This window comes from Terrapene carolina, unplaced genomic scaffold, assembly GCF_002925995.2.
Source record: "Terrapene carolina triunguis isolate 2854851 unplaced genomic scaffold, T_m_triunguis-2.0 Scaffold110, whole genome shotgun sequence".
Taxonomy (NCBI): domain Eukaryota; kingdom Metazoa; phylum Chordata; order Testudines; family Emydidae; genus Terrapene; species Terrapene triunguis.
In genome coordinates, this window is record NW_020664461.1 from 4205285 (window position 1) to 4223268 (window position 17984).

The window sequence follows — 17984 nt, forward strand, 5'->3', positions numbered from 1 at the left end:
TCCAGATATGCCCTGCAGCCTCTCTGCAGCAAGTGGGGCTGCCTGGCTGGAGCCGAATGCCGCGAGGGGAAGAACTTCAATGGAACTTTCCCTGCTCGGTTTGCCCCATTAGAGAGGACCCGTCGCCTCCCCGCATGTCCCGAGAGATGGGGGACCAGCACACCCTCCTGGAATACAGAGACAGGCCCCAGCGGGGGGCAGATTTCAAACGGGCAGGATTCTCTGGAGTGACAGAGCATTGTCTGAGCAACACTTGCACATACAACTCCTAGGAAAGGGGATTAGCAGCGGGGGGCCCCCACCTGAGAAAGGCAAGGGAAACTCTTTCCATCAAGTGCACCTTGTAGAACGGAGGCGTTCCCACTGCACAGCCAGACCCGGCCCTCGCTGGGCCACCCACTTTGCTGAACTCCAGAGCTTGTGGAGAAGAAAGACGAGGAGGGAAAACGCAATTCAACCCCAAGATCACTTTGCTGCTCCAGCCTGAGCACAGAGATGTCTCCCAGCTCCCTGCTCTTCTCCGGGAGATCTGCACTACCTACAGATCACACACCTGAACGCTGGGAGCTTGAGAGGGACAGTGAAAACATTCCCGTCTGAAAGCCATTTGCGTATCGTGTGCGCCGTTCAGCTCTCTCCACACACTGGACCCAGTATGCAGAGGGCCCAGGGTGCCTGTCAGTAGAACTCGTCCTTCAGGCGGTGCCATTCCACCGCTCAACGCCCACCAGAGCATAGGACGGAGCAAGGGCCAGGAGTCTCTAGGAATCATTTGGGGACAGTTCTCTGGCCAGACTGGATCCCAGTGGCCCCTCCTGGGGTTGGAATCGGTCCTTTCTCTACTTAGAAAAAGGATCTCAAACTCAATACCCTGCAAACCGAGGGGGGCTGCTTTGAATTGCTGGCTCCAAACAGGCCCCTCAGTTCTGGTTCCTTGGGGGATCCCAACCCAAAAGGGTTTGTGCTTTCTGCTTCCAACGCAGCTGGGAGCTTGTGGGAACTGACCTCTGCGCACGAGATTACAAGAATTTCATGAAAACAACTTCCAGCCACATAAACTGGCAGAAATCCAACCATAGGCGGTTTCTGCCATTTTGACAGTCTCTTATTCAAAGATCTAGCCCTGATTAGCCCTTGATCTGAACCCTACTCTGGAGCTGAACGGAGCCTCAAAGTGACCCAAAGCAGAGAGATGGGAATAGCCATTCCAGTGCCCCAAGGAAGGCTCAGACCACAGAATCCAGCCCTTCCAGGCAGGGTTAGTATTTCTCTCGTTCTCACTTCAGGAACGTTCCTGCGTCAAGGCACATAGGTACTGACTACGCTGCAGCAGAGTCCAAACCAGCAGGCTGGGTCCCACCACGAGAAACACCCGGTGTGGATGATTCTGTGATGGGGGAGGATGCTGGTTCGCTGCGCTCGGACAGGACAGCTTCTTCTGGCTCACAGGGCGGGGCGTGCCGGAGCGTGAACAATGCCAGCTTAGCTACCTTCTGCAGCTCGCACTTTAAGCAGGCTGGCTGCACACACAGCTGGAAGGCCCGGGGTCTCTGGGTCCCCTTAGTATTTATGTTTGGTGTTAAACAGTCCAGGGAAAAATAATGACTTTAGTCTCCTGGGAAGAACTTGTGTTTTTTAAGCTGACGTCCCTGCATACATCAGCATGTGCGCTACATTCCGAACCCCACGTTCTAAGCGTGGAGTTGTTTTTTTAAGCACTAAAATCACTTACAACCTCGTTCCTTGTGTTTGACCACATTCTTGGTGGTGTACAGTATTTATTACTATAGGCAATTAAACTATTCTCTCACACACATGCCCTGGCACAGGGACAATGGAAAAGTATTTGTTCTCCCCCTCCTCACCTGCCAGCTGGGGTTACTAAACTTTTCCCTTGAAATAAAAATGGTGTGGAATAATAAGTCACACCTGTCGGCCAGTCCCCCCACCCCCCGTCCTTCTGCTCCTTTCATCACTGCGCCATGGAAAAGCCTTGATGTGTTATAGCAGCGTGTGCTACAGTAAAGGCCATCTCAGCTTTTCCGTTATAAACCTCAGTTTTCAGTGGTTTATAAAACTCTGCTGCAAGAAGTTTGCTCCGGGGCTGAAACACGGTAGAGAAAAGGGGCTGGGACCAGGATGGGATTTATTTTTCCCTCCCGTCTTAATTAAAATTTGGCAAGTGATTGATCCACAATACGGGCTAATCACTTCGGGTCGTCTGAAAAATAAATTAACGAGAGCTGCGACGTTGAGAAGCTGGTCCTGGCACTTGGTGCCAGGAAGGACTGGAGCTTTTTGTCTTAAAGCTACCTCTTAAAAAAGAATGACACTACATTTGTTTTCAACCAGCTAAAGGCAGCAAACTCCAAGTGAGGGCTTGGGCCGTTCCTGCTATCCTGTTAGTCTGTGAACAGTCTCCAAAGAGAATGCACTACCCAGACGCAAAGGAGATGAAGGCAAATAGGACTTATATAGCCACTCACAGCCTTCAAAGCGCCTCACCACAGTGCGGATTAGTAGCCCTATTTTACAGATGGTCAAACTGAGGCAGAGAGGGCTGCAGGGAGACGCCCAATGTTATAAAGAGAGCCACTGCCAGAGGTGGGAACAGAACCCAGGCTCCCCTGCTCCTGAACTAGACCATACTTCTGCCCCTACGTATGGGTGTGTGTGTGTGTGTGTGTGTGTGTGTGTTTGTGTACACAAAATGTGCCCACACTCTGTAGGCCATATTTCAAAGCGTACCACTCATCTGTGCTGGTGCTTTTTCATTTATTTCCACAGCAGTAGAGAGATGCATGTTGCTTTGCGGACTAATATAAAGCGAGGTCCAGGCCCTAAAGAGGATGGAAGTGGGGAGAGTTGCTGCCCCATGAGGCTTCAGGAAAAATCCACAAAGGACGTGGCGCAAGCCAGTGAAAGTCAGGAATGAGTTACAGCTTTCCGACTGTTACGGCAGCTTTGCAAACAGCCACCCGCAATACGTGGGCTGGATTTTGGGACACGTACTAGTTACCTGAGGAAGGTTACCAGGCTCCATAGTAACTAGTACCATCGACAAGAAAAATATGTATTAAATCAGTGAACAAGGCTTTCCTGACAGATCGGTTCAGAAGGCACTGTTGAGGGGAGTTCCAGGAATCTCAAGATTTTTTAAAAGCTCATTTTTGGTCTTGCAGTGCCATCATTTACTTACATTCAAATATGCCTTAGTCTGAGAATTGCTAACCAGATGATGAGTGAATATGCAAAGGAGGTGCTGGGTCTAGATGCACAGAACCCAGAATAAAAATGCAATTCCATCCAGAATTACAACACAGCTACACCTCGTACAGTGCTCATGTGCTGAGAGACAGACAGTGGTCTTGGAGCTGTAACTCATGTGAATGATAACTGGAAATCATTTAAGAACATCTAATTAGATGCTGAAAAGCCACAATCCCACAACTGAGGAAGGAGGGGATGGTTAAAGGGGGAGAGTGAAGGCAGCACTAAAGAAAGAAAGATGCTAGTAATGAATATAAATCAGAAGTTAGAAATTGTAGAAAATTGATAAGGGAAGCAAAGGGACACTATGCCAGAGAAATCTATGGCCGGCAGAATTAAGGACAATAAGGAGTTTAAAAAATATTATTAGGAACAATAAGAACAAAAGGAACATTAGGAACAAAAATCATCCTGACAATGGGATTGGTCCATTACTAGATGGAAATATTAGAATTATCAATAATAATGCAGAAAAGGCAGAAGTGTTCAATAAATATTTCAGATTATGTTTGGGGGAAAAAAACAGGTGATATAGTCTCATCTTATGGTGATGATAACAGTCTTTCCATTGCACTAGTATCTCTGGAGGTGTTAAACAGAAGCTACTAAAGTTAAACATTTTATTATCAGTAGCTCCAAGTAACTTGCATCCAAGAGTTTTAAAAGAGCTGGCTGAGGAGTTCACTAGACTGTTAATGCTGATTTTCAGTAAGTGTTGGAGCACTCAGGAAGTTCCAGAAAGCTAATGTTGTTCCAATTTTTAAAAAGGGTAAATGGGCTGACCCAGGTAATTAATCCTGGGCAAGAAAATGGAGCAGCTGATATGGAACTCAATTAATACAGAACTAAAGGAGGGTAACATTAACGCAAATCAACATGGGTTTATGGAAAATAGATCCTGTCGAATTAGCAGGATACTTTTTTTGATGAGATTACAAGTTTGGTTGATAAAGATAATAATATTGATGTAATATACTTAGACTTCTGTAAGGCGTTTGACTTGATGCCTCATGACATTTTGATTAAAAAACTAGAATGACGTAAAATTAACATGGCACACATTAAATGGATTAAAAGCTAACTGATAGCTCTCAAAATGAAACTGTGAATGGAGAATCGTCCTCGAGTGGGCCTGTTTCTAGTGAGGTCCTACAGAAATCGGTTCTTGGCCCTACACTACTTAATATTTGTATCAATGACCTGGACGAAAACATAAAATCATCAATGATAAAATTTGCAGATGACACAAAAATTGGGGGAGTGATAAATAATGAAGAGGACAGGTCACTGATTCAGAGCGATCTGGGTCACTTGGTAAGCTGGGCGCAAACAAATCATGTGTGTTTTAATACAGCTAAACGTAAATGTGTCCATCTAGGAACAAATAATGCAGGCCACACACATACGATGGGGGGTTCTATTCCAGGAAGCAGTGACTCTGAAAAAGATTTGAGGGTCATGGCAGATAATCAGCTGAACAGGCGCTCCCAGTGTGACGCTGTGGCCAAAAGGTCTAATGCAATCGTGGGATGCACAAACAGGGGAATCTCGAGTAGGAGCAGAGAGGTTATTTTACCTCTGTCTTTGGCACTGGTGCGACCGCTGCTGGAATCCTGTGTCCAGTGCTGGTGCCCACAATTCAAGAAGGATGTTGATAAATTGGAGAGGGTTCAGAGAAGAGCCTTGAGAATGACTAACAGATTAGACAACCTGCCTTCTAGCGACAGACTCAAGGAGCTCAGTCTATTTAGCTTAACAAGGAGAAGGTTAAGGGATGACATGATCACTGTTTATAAGTACCTACATGTGGAACAAATATTTAATATTGGGCTCTTCAATCTAGCTGAGGAAGGTCTAAAACGATCCTTTGGCTGGAAGTTGAAGCCAGACAAATTCAGACTGGAAAGCAGGTGTAAATTTTTACCAGCGAGGGTAATTAACCACTGGAACAATTTACCAAGGGTCATGGTGGATTCTCCATCACTGACAATTTTCAACTCAAGTTTGGATGCCTTTCTAAAAGCTCTGCTTGAGGAATTCTTTTGTGAAGTTCTCTGGTCTGTGCCACACAGGAAGGCCCGTCTGGCTGCAGACTATAGTAATACTTTACTTGGAAATTCTCGGGCGAGGATTTGCGAGATCCTGGACAGGCTTCCAGTGTGACTTTGGGAAAAAAATCACTTAATGTTTGTACCTTGGTTTTCCTGTCTGTACACTGGGGACAACCATACCTCTTCCTTCCCTGACTTGTGGGCGTTGCAATTCAAACACTGCCGCAATGAGCCCCACAGAAAAGCCTATAAGTAAAAACTAGCCCACAAATATGGTCTGAAAAAAACAAAACAAAAACTGCAGACAAATGAAGCCAGTAAAGGTTAGACTGATTACACTGGAAATCCAGGCAGGACCATACTGGCCCTAGGATATGGACACATGCTTCCCACATCACTGTCCATCCCCCACGTACTCAGAACCATACAACGGCATGACAGCTGAGAAAACGCAGACCCAGAAGCATGCCAACTGCTGCCTCTTGGGCCTCGGTTGGTTTGGTTATGCGCAGGCAGTGGGATGAACAGTTAAGATGGTCACTTGTTTAAAGTGCTCTGACTGTTCTTGTAGGCACAGATGGTTTCTCACCAGCTCAGAGAGGCCTCTGCAAAGCAGCATGTAGCGGGGCGTCTCCCATTAGCATTAAGAGGCACTGACCAAATCCTTGAGTTTCTCACCCTTAGGACGCACCCGTAAAGTACATCTCTATTCTGGTGAGTAAGTAGGAAGGGCTCTTCTTACTAACCTGGCCTGCATCCTGTGTGTGTGCAATCAGATCGGCTGACTGGACTCACTAATGCAAGCTAACACAGCAATGGGACGGAGAGCTGGCGTTTGCGCTGCTCAGGTCTCATTCACAGAACTGTTAGCTAGGTTCCAAACGCAGAACATTCGTGTCAATGACTCTCTGACCCCCGGGGAGTCTGTGGGATCAGCTGGTAGAACGCCATACCCAGGTTTTCACTTATAAACTCAGCAGATCTGATCCGAAGTCAGACACACACACACACAGCATGAAGCCCCATGATGCCATTTTCAAAGTGCCTCTTTTTCAGAGCAGGACATATTAAGGGCCCAATGCTGAGGACTGCCCGGGACACAAATGGAAGTCAGTGGGTGCTCAGCCCAAGACAGTCTGGCTCTAGAAAATCTTCAGACCCTATATGTTGTTAAAATTATTTCACCCTCCCTGCCCCATGGAGACTGATGTGGGCAGCCAGTGCCCTCCTGCGTGATGTTAGCAGCTTTGTCTCCCACTTTGATCCCTTGTTTCTAAGGCCTTAATATAGAACATAAGAAAATCTAATCTAACATTAGGTCTCAGCTGTGCATATTAAAACACAGGCATAGAAAATCTGGACTTTTCACTAAGGGGGATGGCAGATCTCCAGACTGTTCAGAAGCGGCCGGAAGCCCAACACAACTCCCCCCCCCCATAACTCCTATTAACTCCAACAAATTGTTTCTTGCACAACAGAAGAAAAATGTTGCCCCTCTCCCCACATCAAATCTTTCCATGTGTGCTGCACGCGCAGGCTATTTCTGCTTTCCCTGCCACCCCCACGGGGAGCTGGCTTGATATCCAGGGGAAGGTAACAGCACCAATTATTACACACACTATCCCACAGCTCCTCGCTTGTTAAAGAAAACAAGAGTCTCTTTTGTGCCCCAAATAAAAGGAGATCCCTTAATTAGAACAGTGCAGGTTGGTGAGTATAAAACACTGAGCCCAGCTGCTGTATGCCATTAAATTCATAAAAAAAAGGGGGGGCGGGGGTGGGGGAGGGCAGTCTTAACGAGATTACACACATTGACTTTGATCAAGACACAAAAGCACCAAGGCGTTCCAGGGTTTTTATTGCTGTCTTCGGGCTACATTTTAATGGCTACATTAGAAACATGCGAATGCAGGCTGGGAGATTTGGGTGAAGGGAGAGAGCCCGAGCATGCCTCGTGAAAAGCCCTGGTTTAATCAACTGCGGGCTGCAGGAAGAGGGTAGGGCTGGGGAACAGATGAGCGGCCACTTATTAATTGCTTCCCCCACACAAGTGCCAGCACCTAACCCTACGTCCTGCTGGAATATTCCCTTCCCTCCCGCCTGGTCAGAGCCAGGCTCTGGGCGTGGCCAATACACAGCAAACCCAGTCCCCATCTACCCCACCACACAGCAGTGTGAGGAAGGAGGGGTGAGACCAAATCTAAACACTCCTCTCCTTGGAGAAGTGAATGTTAACCCCTTAATGCCAGGAGTGCAACCTTCTAGGGGTTCGGTCTTATTGCAGGCTGCTGTGATGCTGTCAGTGGAACAAAGGGGCTTGACAGATGTTGAAGTCTGCCTGAGCCTCAGAAGGGCACACAATAGGTGCTGCTGGCCTAAAAGACCATCTTGGGATGGCGGGGAGCAGAGGGGTGAAGGACATGGAGGAATAAAATCCAACATGGGATAGAAACGCTCTATTCTCCGTTTGCAGCCAGCACTGCAGAATCGGATTATACCTAGGAGCAGCGGCGCATATATTCATCTGAACACCTTACTGCTACGTAGCTGTGCAGGAGCCTTTTGCAATGTGCTGCTAAATGCCTAAAAAAGCCTGTGTAATCTAAAGAGCGACAGGGGTGTAGCTGAATCGCTAGAAAATACAGCCCGGGGACAGTCGAGTTACTGAGTTTGCTATTAACACCCAATGCTGCAGGCATTTCACCATCCCAGTAACTCTTCTCCGCCGAGGTATTTAAAAGGCAGTATCTAGAGGCCCACTGCCAGATTAGCTGAAGCTCCACGTTCACAGTGTGGTCTGTAAAAAGAAGATGTTGCCGGACCTAACAGCAGCAGCTTTTAGAAGAGCGCGAGTCCCCGTACATCATTTGCAACCCAACCCTGCAGCAGCCTGCTAATGCCTGAGCATCAAAGTGAAAGTGACTAGCTCAAATCTCCATTGCCCAGGCTGCGTGAAACGAAAACGTTGTGGTCAGCATCACGGGGGGAAATAAAAGCCGACGAAAACCCAGAAAGTCAGGGGTAGGAAAGGAACCGGCATCACTTTGTTTAACAAAAATATTAATTTTAACACAAGCGTGTCCCTTTGAAACGAACAAAAAGGCAAATCCTGGGGGCACTGGGCCACCTCTTCTACACTTCCAATAGTGCCCAACTTTCCAGACAACCAACCACACTAGTTCCAAATGGCATGACGCTGTTTCAATTCCCCAGAAGAGGGGAAGGAAACCGCACTGATGGGTGCTGCACAGGTCAGCGGATCCCAGCGCAGTGGATCTAAGCTGGGGTCCAAGCTGCAGCTGCACAGTGCACAAAACTCCTTTGGAAGTCGATAGGAATTCCACACGCGGTGCTGGTCCAGCACTGAGCCCTCCCGTCAGGGAGTAAAGCGTGAGCAGGACCACTCTTCAGTGAGCGTAACTCAAACCCAGCTCCGCCCAACGAAGGACTCGAATCTGATGGGCGTGTTTAATAAAAGGTTGGGCACCCCACATACGCAGAACCCCACTTCATATCAAGCAAGAACCCTCTCCTCTAATGTAAGTACACGTCTGGGGAGAGGGAGACGTCTACATGTCAATGAGAAAGTAGCCGAGTGCCTCACCAGAGTCCGCAGCCAGCATTCTTCACAGTGCACATGCCAGCACTGAATGGAAGTCAGGGGCATCGTGTAAGAGTCCTGAAGAGAAAAAGCAAAGACATTCTTGTCAATAAAAGGCTGGCGGATTCCCAGCCTACAATTATGTCACCAGGGTACTGGCGTTGGGAAGGGGGCAGCAGAAGAGGGCAGTTACCCAGAGTCAACACTCCCCATTATTCCCATCTTAATAAGAACACAGTTCAGGAGCTGCTCCTTATACAATGAGCCAAGTGCGACGCATCCAACAGAAACGACGCACAGAAATCAGGCAAACTCTCACTGACTTCAGGACTGAGTGAAAACTAAGCAGGGATCTAAACTTTAGCTCAAGAGTAGCAGAGGTAGAAAGTCTCCTGTAGGCCATTGCTTTGCCTGACAGAAGCCCATAACCCACCTGGTGGTGACACAGCTCAACCTGGTTAGCTAGAGAGGTACGTCTACACTGCAATTTTATAGCCCCCCGAGTCTGAATCAGTTGACCTGGGCCAGCCATGGTTATTCCCTGGGTCTTTTATCGTAGGGAAGTTGTGACCACGTATCATTATTCCAATGGAAAGGTCACCAGATTGCGCGAGAGCAGAGATAAGGGATAAGATTAACTCTCATCGCAACTGCCCACTCTGCTGGAATAGCGTAACTATCTACCGAGAATACTGCTGTCATTTCAGCAGGCACGTATTCGCACTCAAGTGATTTATTAGTGAGGGTAGCAATCAACAACAGACCGTACGTCTTGCCTAGACTCAGAGATGGGAGTCTGTCTGATCCAGCTAGTGCCAGTTGTTCCACTGGCAACTCCATCATCCCAGCAACATTTTCTTCTTCTACTGAACCATGGGACAAACAGAGCTCGGAAATAAAACCAAACGCGAGAGGCAAAAAGCTGCAGGTTCTGAGCCATTAGAGGGAGCTGCAGCCCTTCTTTAGGGAAGCCAAAGCGGCAACACACACATAACTAACAGGACACAGGCAACTTTTAAACGCACAGGCAAAATTCTTGCCTTCAAGCCATATGGTGGGTCTCAAATCAGGCATTCTCCTCTCCTTACGCATGTGCAACTCTGCACATGCAGGAGGAGAAGAACGCAGGCACTTGGGAGCTCTGCATGGTCAATCTGAAAGGGGAATGCTGTCCTATGAAGTTAGAAATTTCTGCTCCTAATACAGACTGCTACGAACACCAATGAAATGATATAACTGATACACACACATAGAAACTGGAAAGAAACTTGCAACACATTTACCCAGAGAAAGGAAGAGATTTTTTTCCTTGTGTAAGGACAGGGATGCATTCACCTTACCAAAGTAGTAGGATTCGCCTCTTTCCCCAAGTCAAAGGTACGGAGACGTTTTCTGATTCATTGCCACAACTGGAGTGCTACTCACCATGCAAATGAGACATTTATAGCGGTCTCCACGGGAAAGCTGCCTTTCTAACTCCCGGACACGAGCCTTTAACGCTTCAAATGTTGTCACTGCAGAGTCTTCTGTAATTCTGCAAGAGATGATGGAAGTCAGGGTAAGGCTTTACAAAAGTTAAATTTATGGCCCTTTTGGTAGGTGCAAAAGATGCAGTGACAAGGTCCAAAGAAACAAATTCAGCATAAGCAAAGGACTATTTGAAAAGGAGGGTTATTAAGAAGCCCATGGTCTGCGGAGATCTGAAAAAGAGAAGGATTGTGGGTGGGTAACATTATACAGAAGGTGTTTCAGCAGAAACTAAATGGTGGAAACAGGAGTCACGCCCCATTACTCCCTTCTTTCCCTATCACTGCAAGAGGCCCCATGTCAACGCCATCCCAACAAAGCTCGAAGTGCTGCTCTTGAGCTGGGAAGGTGTGTTTCTCTCAAGAGCAACAGGAGTCACATCACATGGGGATGATAGCACTCTTTCCTTTCCACGAGTACCTAAGGAGGATGTTCTACAGAAGCTATTAAAATCAGACATTTTGAAATAACCAGCCCAGATAACTTGCATCCAAGAGTTTTCAAAGAGCTGGCTCAGGAGATCTCTAGACAGCTAATGCTGATTTTCAATATATCTTGGAACGCTGGAGAAGTTCCAGAAGACTGGAAGAAAGCTAATGATGTGCCAATAGTTAAAAAGGGTAAACGGGCTGACCTGGGTAATTATAGGCCTGTCAGTCTGACATCGATCCTGAGCAAGATAATGGAGCGGGTCACAAAGAACTTGATTAATAAAGAATTAAAGGTGATTATAATTAATGCCAATCAATGTGGATTTATGGAAAACAGATCCTGCCAAATTAACTGGATACCTTTTTTTGACGAGATTGCAAGTTTGGTTGATAGGGTTAATGTAATATATTTAGACTTCTGTACGGCATTTGACCTGGTGCCACATGACAGTTTGATTAAAAAACTAGAAAGATATAAAATTAACAGGACACATGTTAAATGGATTAAAAGCTGGCTAACTGATAGATCTCAAAATGTAATTGTAAATGCGAAATCATCCAGCAGGTGTGTTTCTAGTGAAGTCCTGCAGGGATCAGTTCTTGGCCCTACACTATTTAACATTTTTATCAATGAGCTGGAAGAAAACATAAAATCATCCCTGATCAAGTTTGCAGATGACACAACAATTGGGGGAGTGGTAAATAATGAAGAGGACAGTTCACTGACACAGAGCGATCTGGATTGCTTGGTAAACTGGGCACAAGCAAACTGTACATTTTAATATGGCTAAACGTAAATATATACATCTAGGAGCAAAGAACATAGGCCATGCTTACAGGATGGGGGACTCTCTCCTGGGAAGCCGGGACTCTGAAAAAGATTTGGGGGTCGTGGTGGATAATCAGCTGAACATGAGCTCCCAGCATGCCGTTGTGGCCGAAAGGGCTAATGCGATCCTGGGATGCATAAATAGGGGAATCTCAAGTAGGAGCAGAGAGGTTATTTTACCTCTGTATTTGGCACTGGTGGAATACTGTGTCCAGTTCTGGTACCACAATTGAAAAAGGAGGTTGATACATTGGGGAGGGTTCACAGAAGAGCCTAGAGGATGATTAAAGGATTAGAAAACCTACCTTCCAGCCATAGAACCAAGGAGCTCAGTCTATTTAGCTTAACAAAGAGAAGGTTAAGGGGTGACTTGATTACAGTTTATAACAGAGGTGGGCAAACTATGGCCCGGGGGCCACATCCGGGGAACAGGGGGGTTGAATGGGGGCAGGGGTTCCCAGGGGGCAGTCAGGAAGGAGAGGGGGGGTTGGATGGGCAGTCAGGGCGGAGGTTCTGGAGGCAATCAGGGGACAGGAAATGGAGGGATTGGATGGGACAGGAGTCGAGGGGGCCGTCAGGGGGCGAGAAGCAGGAGGAGTCGGATAGGGGGCGGGGGCCGGGCCATGCCTGACTGTTTGGGGAGGCACAATTTCAGAAACCCGATGCGGCCCTCAGGCCAAAAAGTTTGCCTGCCCCTGGTCTATAAGTACCTATATGGGGAACATATTTGGTAATGGGCTCTTCTACCTAGCAGAGAAAGGCATAACCCGATGCTATGGCTACAAGTTGAAGCTAGACAAATTCAGACTGGAAATAAGGAATAATTTTTTAACCATGACAGTAACCAACCCCTGGAACAATGTCCCAAGGGTTGGGGCGGATTCTCCATCATCGTCAATGTTTAAATCAAGGTTGGATGTTTTTCTAACAGACCTGCTCTGGGAGTTATTTGGGGAAGTTCCATGGCCTGTTTTATGCAGGACATCAGATTAGATTCTCAAGGGTTCTCAAACTTCATTGCACCGTGACCCCCTTCTGACAACAAAAATTACTGTGTGACCCCAGGAGGGGGGTGGGGGTAAAGGCTGAGCCCGCCCAAGCCCTGCCACCCTGGGTGGGGGGGCCGGGGCCAAAGTCCGAGCCCCACTGCCCCAGCAGGGGGCCTGTAACCTGAGCCCTGCCACTCAGGGCGGAAGCCCTCAGACTTCGGCCCCGGGCGATGCGGCTCAGGCTTTGGCTTCGACCCTAGGCCCAGCAAGTCTTAAGCCAGCCCTGGCGACCCCATTAAAATGGGGTCATGACCCACTTTGGGGTTCCGACCCACAGTTTGAGAACCCCTGGGCTAGATGATCATAATGGCCTCGTCTGGCCTTGGAATGCATGAATCTAAAAACAGGCGCACTGCCTCTGCTGGGATGCTGGCCCTGGTAGCTCGGGACACGAATGCCACAGGTTGCATCAGGACAGACAGGAGGCAACAGTGTTCTGCTAAATGAAGTCTCACTTTTCAGATTACTGGAGAGGGGATGGAGCGGAAAGCCAAAGCTGCGGACGCCGTATCAAGAAGCTAGATCTAAAAGCAGCTTTGCAAACCCGGCTTGCCCGTTTGCCTGGGGTCATTTTTGACAGGCAGCATTATATTGTCACAAAGCCACCGTCATAAGGACAGGCAAGGACATGTTGGTGATTCTGCCAGGCTGACAGAGTTAGCTGGCAACCGAGAAACGGGCAGACGGCAACAGCAACACTGAGAAAACGGGATGCATGAGGAGAGCTACCGAGAAGGGCGTCTCACTCCAGAGGAAGAGGAGAAACACCGGCCTTTCCACTGTGTAGACATAACTAAGCTCCCTTTGACTTTCCTCTTAAAACCTCTTCCAGGATATTGCAGTGGGGCTGTGGCTAGAAAGGGAGTTCGCTGGTGAGGGACAACGGAGCACTTTACAATTCATTCGAAGTTAATTTCAGGTCAAATCTATGCAGCTTCCATGTCAGAAGAACGGCAAGAAAAACCCACGATCTGAGACTGTAGAATTTATTCTATGTACCCTAGTAACACCGGTAACAGAAGCCAGTCCCTGTGCTAAAGAACTTATTTAGCAAATCGTGAGCTAACAGGTGGACACAACAAGTGGTTTGAGGCAGGGGCCAGTGAAACCATCCTGACTGGGATAAGCAGCAGCCGTCCCAGCACACCCACGTACTTGTTGCTTTGTGTATTAGTAATCACCACCTCTAGTCAAGGCTCTGGAAACACAACTTAGACGGCCATTCTGTTGACTCTTCACAAGCAGAATGGAGTCTAGCTAGTTTCTCCCACTGCCATGTTGGCTGGGCAGAGCCAACGTGATGAAAAGCCCTAGGTGTGGCAGTAAAGCAAGCAGCCAGGAATTACAGTGGAAATGGATCTGGGTAGTAAAGGAGCTTCAGAGTCACTTGCAGATGGAAGGGGTGCTGCAGGCCTACGTGGGGCTAGGACCAATCCTTTGGACACAATCCGTGCAGAGCTCATGCAGCTCCAATTCTAGCCTGCAACGCAGGACGGGCCACCAACGTTAAGGCTGCCAAGAGCCTTCTCACTTGCCCACCTGACCTGGGCGCTGCTGCACTGGAATGCTGAAGGATACAGCGAGACGACGTTGGAGGCGAATTCTCCCCTCTCTCTCGTGAAAGGCATAAGGAGATTTCTGATGGCATTTGAGCTCTGCCAGAAACCAGAGTCTCGCCAGGTAACCAAGCAGAGGTAGGTGACCAGGAAAACTTCAGTGCTAATTGAACTCTTCCATGTTCACATGAAAACAGAGGGTTTCTAGCTCGGTCCCAGTCCGACCAGGGTCAGAGTCTGAAAGGGAAATTTACCAGTGCAACTGGAGGGGATAGCAAATGGCTTGTTGGCAGAAGTCTAAAGGGCTGATCCCATCAGCCAATTTTGGAAAGTCGCGGAGATAATTGCGCCTGTCCAGTAATAAACGAATGAAATCAGAAAAGGACGCTGAATAGAGGTATAAGCAATAGCGCTCAGAGCCTGCCGGATACAATGGCCAATCAATAGCAGGGCTGTAGATCAGGGCGCTAGTTAGCTGGAAAATTACCGCATGGCTGTGTGCGTCACGCTGTAGGGATCCTGGACAATCAATGTGGGAGCTATCGATTTAGTTATTATCACTTCATACGCGCCAGACATGGTTAAATATACATTTATTAACAAGGCTGGGGTGCATTCGGTAGATGGAGTTTTAACAAGTGCAACCTCTCCTAGCTCTGATCAAAGCTCTGCCACTGGAGCCTTTAACCTCCCTGTTCCTCCCCGTCAAGCTCGACCCCAGAACAAATCCTACGGAGCTAGTCAGTGGGTAAGACCCTGCCCCCTCTTGTGATTGGAGAGAAAGTATTTGCCCATAAGTGCCCGTGTCGCGGTTGCGATTTTGGGAAAGCCTCCTGGAGCAGCAGAAACAAAGGACACAAGGCTCAGGGTCCAAACAAAACGAGAGCTACTCACACCGCTGCTTCCAAAGAGAGGGAGGAAATGAGGTCCAGGGAGAACCTTAGTACATAGCAAACTGAGGCGTCTTCCAAGGAGGGGTAAAGAGAGGAGTCGCTTCCCACGTGCCTGGCTCCAGCAGTGGCCATGCCACTCAGAACACCAGCCGTTCCACTGACATATTTTACCATTAACCGGCTGCTTGTATCCTAAAGCTAAGCATCACTCAACAGCAATCCTTCCTGCAACAGGCAAGCTGGGAGCTCCATCAGACATTCCCCACCCCTTACACTTGTTTGTCTGGAGCAGGCTGGGAGTGGCTTGTGCAGTGCTTAAGAAGCAAGTAATACTAGGGGTAGGGAGTCAGCCACTGAAGGGGCATTGCTGGGTGAAAGCAGGTCATGTACAATTGTCCTGCTGGCCAGGGGAAGCAGAATAACTAGCAGACAGTGCACGGGGCAGGAGGTCAGGACTCCTGGGTTCTATTGCTAACTTCCTGTGTGACGTTGGGAGAGTCATCTGCATGCCCGTTCTACCTTTTCACACATGTGGACAACCATGTTCCTCAGCTTTGGTAAACTACTTAGAGATCTAGGATGTACTATTGCTACTACAGCCGTGAGGGCATGTCTGGTACGGCCTCTGGACCCAGCATTTCAGCTAGTCATCACTACATACGCACACTGCTTAGCTGCTGCGTCTCCCTTTGCCTCTCCCAGTGGTAGGTATCCAGAACACACTTGTCTCTTGCATCCTGTAGCCAATACAGGCCAGGAGCACCATGAAGCTGGCTCACTCAGTTTCTGTTCATTGGCTGGAGAACCACAGCAATGTGACCTGTAGCAGGGGAAAGAGGCTTCCTTGAAGATGAAGCTTTGGCCAATGCCATTCATGGTCTAGTCACTGGATTTCGTGGACAGCCATGCAGCCACCCATGGCCGAGGTGGCTGTATCTGTTCATAGAATCATAGAATATCAGGGTTGGAAGGGACCTCAGGAGGTCATCTAGTCCCACCCACTGCTCAAAGCAGGGCCAATCCCCAGACAGATTTTTGCCCCAGATCCCTAAATGGCCCCCTCAAGGATTGAACTCACAACCCTGGGTTTAGCAGGCCAATGCTCAAACCACTGAGCTATCCCTCCCCCTCCCTGTTGCAAGACAGGAAGCAGTTCTATGGAACGGGATACAGAATTTGGGAGAGTAACTAAAAACAGCATCAGAAGTATATTTCTGGAGTTGTTCATAGCAGTTTTCTTTCTACACTGAAAAAGAGACACACTCCTCCCCACTACTATCTCGCAAACCCCAACTGAACACCTGCTCTGTTCAGGTACTGGAGAACAGGGGGACATAGATGCACTACGCAAGAGAAAATGATCTGTGTGTAAGTCAATTAGCATCATTATTCAGCTATGATGGGTTAGGAGAGTCAAGTTCTCCCCCCCACTCTCCCCCCCCCACTCCTTGGTCATTGTCAAACATTTGCATGCATGCAATCTTTGTTTCTTCAAATTAAACCGAGCAATTCCCACCTGATGTCCCAGTGGGCAATCACAAGCAATTCCGTTAATTAAATTATCTCTGATTCTGCAGCCCTGGAATCTCTCAATATCCTGAGGATTCTGCTTTCTCAACAAAATACTTGACCAAAAGAAAAATAATGCTGATGTCAGCGTGACTCACTTCTGTTAACCCTTCGCAACAGGTTACTACAGACAGCCCTTCGGGAAAAGCAGCAAGAGATGTCAGATCAAGATGGGCTCAGGAATCAGAACTGTGTGTAGGGGGAAAAGCCTTCATCCCTGCAGGATGCCTACTGCAGCAGTTCAGGAGGGATTCACTGCACAGGACAGTTACACAGAACAGACAGAGAAGAATGCCATTGCATTCAATTCCCTGGGTATTCAGGGTGTGATGCAAACCACAACAACATGAGGGACAGGGAAGCCTTCGGCATGGCAGGCTCTGAAAGAGGGCCCCACCTCCCTTGGATTTCATTGAAGGAACTCTGTCATCCAGTGCTCTCCATAAAACATCCCTCTGGTTTGTTTATTTCAGCTGGGTATAAATTTCCCCTTCTTCATAAATGGTCACACTGTACATAACATTCCATCAATTTTTACAGCTCCGGTTTGTATGCACCTTGTACAAAACATTTAGCGCTGATTAAATGCACCACCAATAAAATTTCATGAGCTACTTTTGATACTTGATATTCTGACCTTCCCTTCTCTTCCTTACACATTTATTTGTGTTTTCATTGAGGGCAGGTGGGAGAATTTACCGTACTTCAAACAAACTCATGGGCAATTGTTTTTTAAATAGACTATTCATTCTTCTCCTCAAGAAGCTGATCGGGACAGAAAACACACTCCATTTTCTCTCGCTAAGGGCAGGGGTCAGGTCACTAGCCTACAATGGAATAATTTTGGGGGAAGGGAATGGATTTGATTCAGTAGAATCATGATGCAACCAACAAAACAATGCAAATCCGCAAGCACATCGTTGTGACCTTCCTTCCTTGACCCACCCACTTCTTTCCTACCACTCCATTTACGTCTGAACTCGAGTGCGAGTTCTGTGGAGCAGGGACGGGGTTTTATTAGTCCGTAGAGCCCCTGCATAGCCCTGGTGCTGTGCAGATAGTAAGGGAGGTACTTATTCAGCATCGAGGAATGGTACAGCGTGATGAGGTAGCTTTGCCTCTCACTCCCAAGTCAGACTCAATACCAGCCAGTCCTGCACCATCTAAAGGGCACAGCCTATTCATCTGGTTAATGGTGAAGCTCAGTT

The 17984-nt window shown here is 47.8% G+C and overlaps 1 protein-coding gene across 3 annotated transcripts in view; it reads right to left on the minus strand.

Annotated features, from left to right (window-relative positions):
- Positions 1 to 17984, minus strand: part of RNF220 (ring finger protein 220) — a 311685-nt gene that overhangs the window by 4227 nt on the left and 289474 nt on the right. For all 3 annotated transcript variants that reach the window (XM_029911609.1, XM_029911608.1, XM_029911607.1), the window contains 2 exons: positions 10348 to 10456; positions 8926 to 9000 (listed from right to left, as the gene is read on the minus strand). In XM_029911609.1, the coding sequence (XP_029767469.1) occupies positions 8926 to 9000; positions 10348 to 10456 (184 nt within the window). The remainder of the gene's footprint in view (positions 1 to 8925; positions 9001 to 10347; positions 10457 to 17984) is intronic.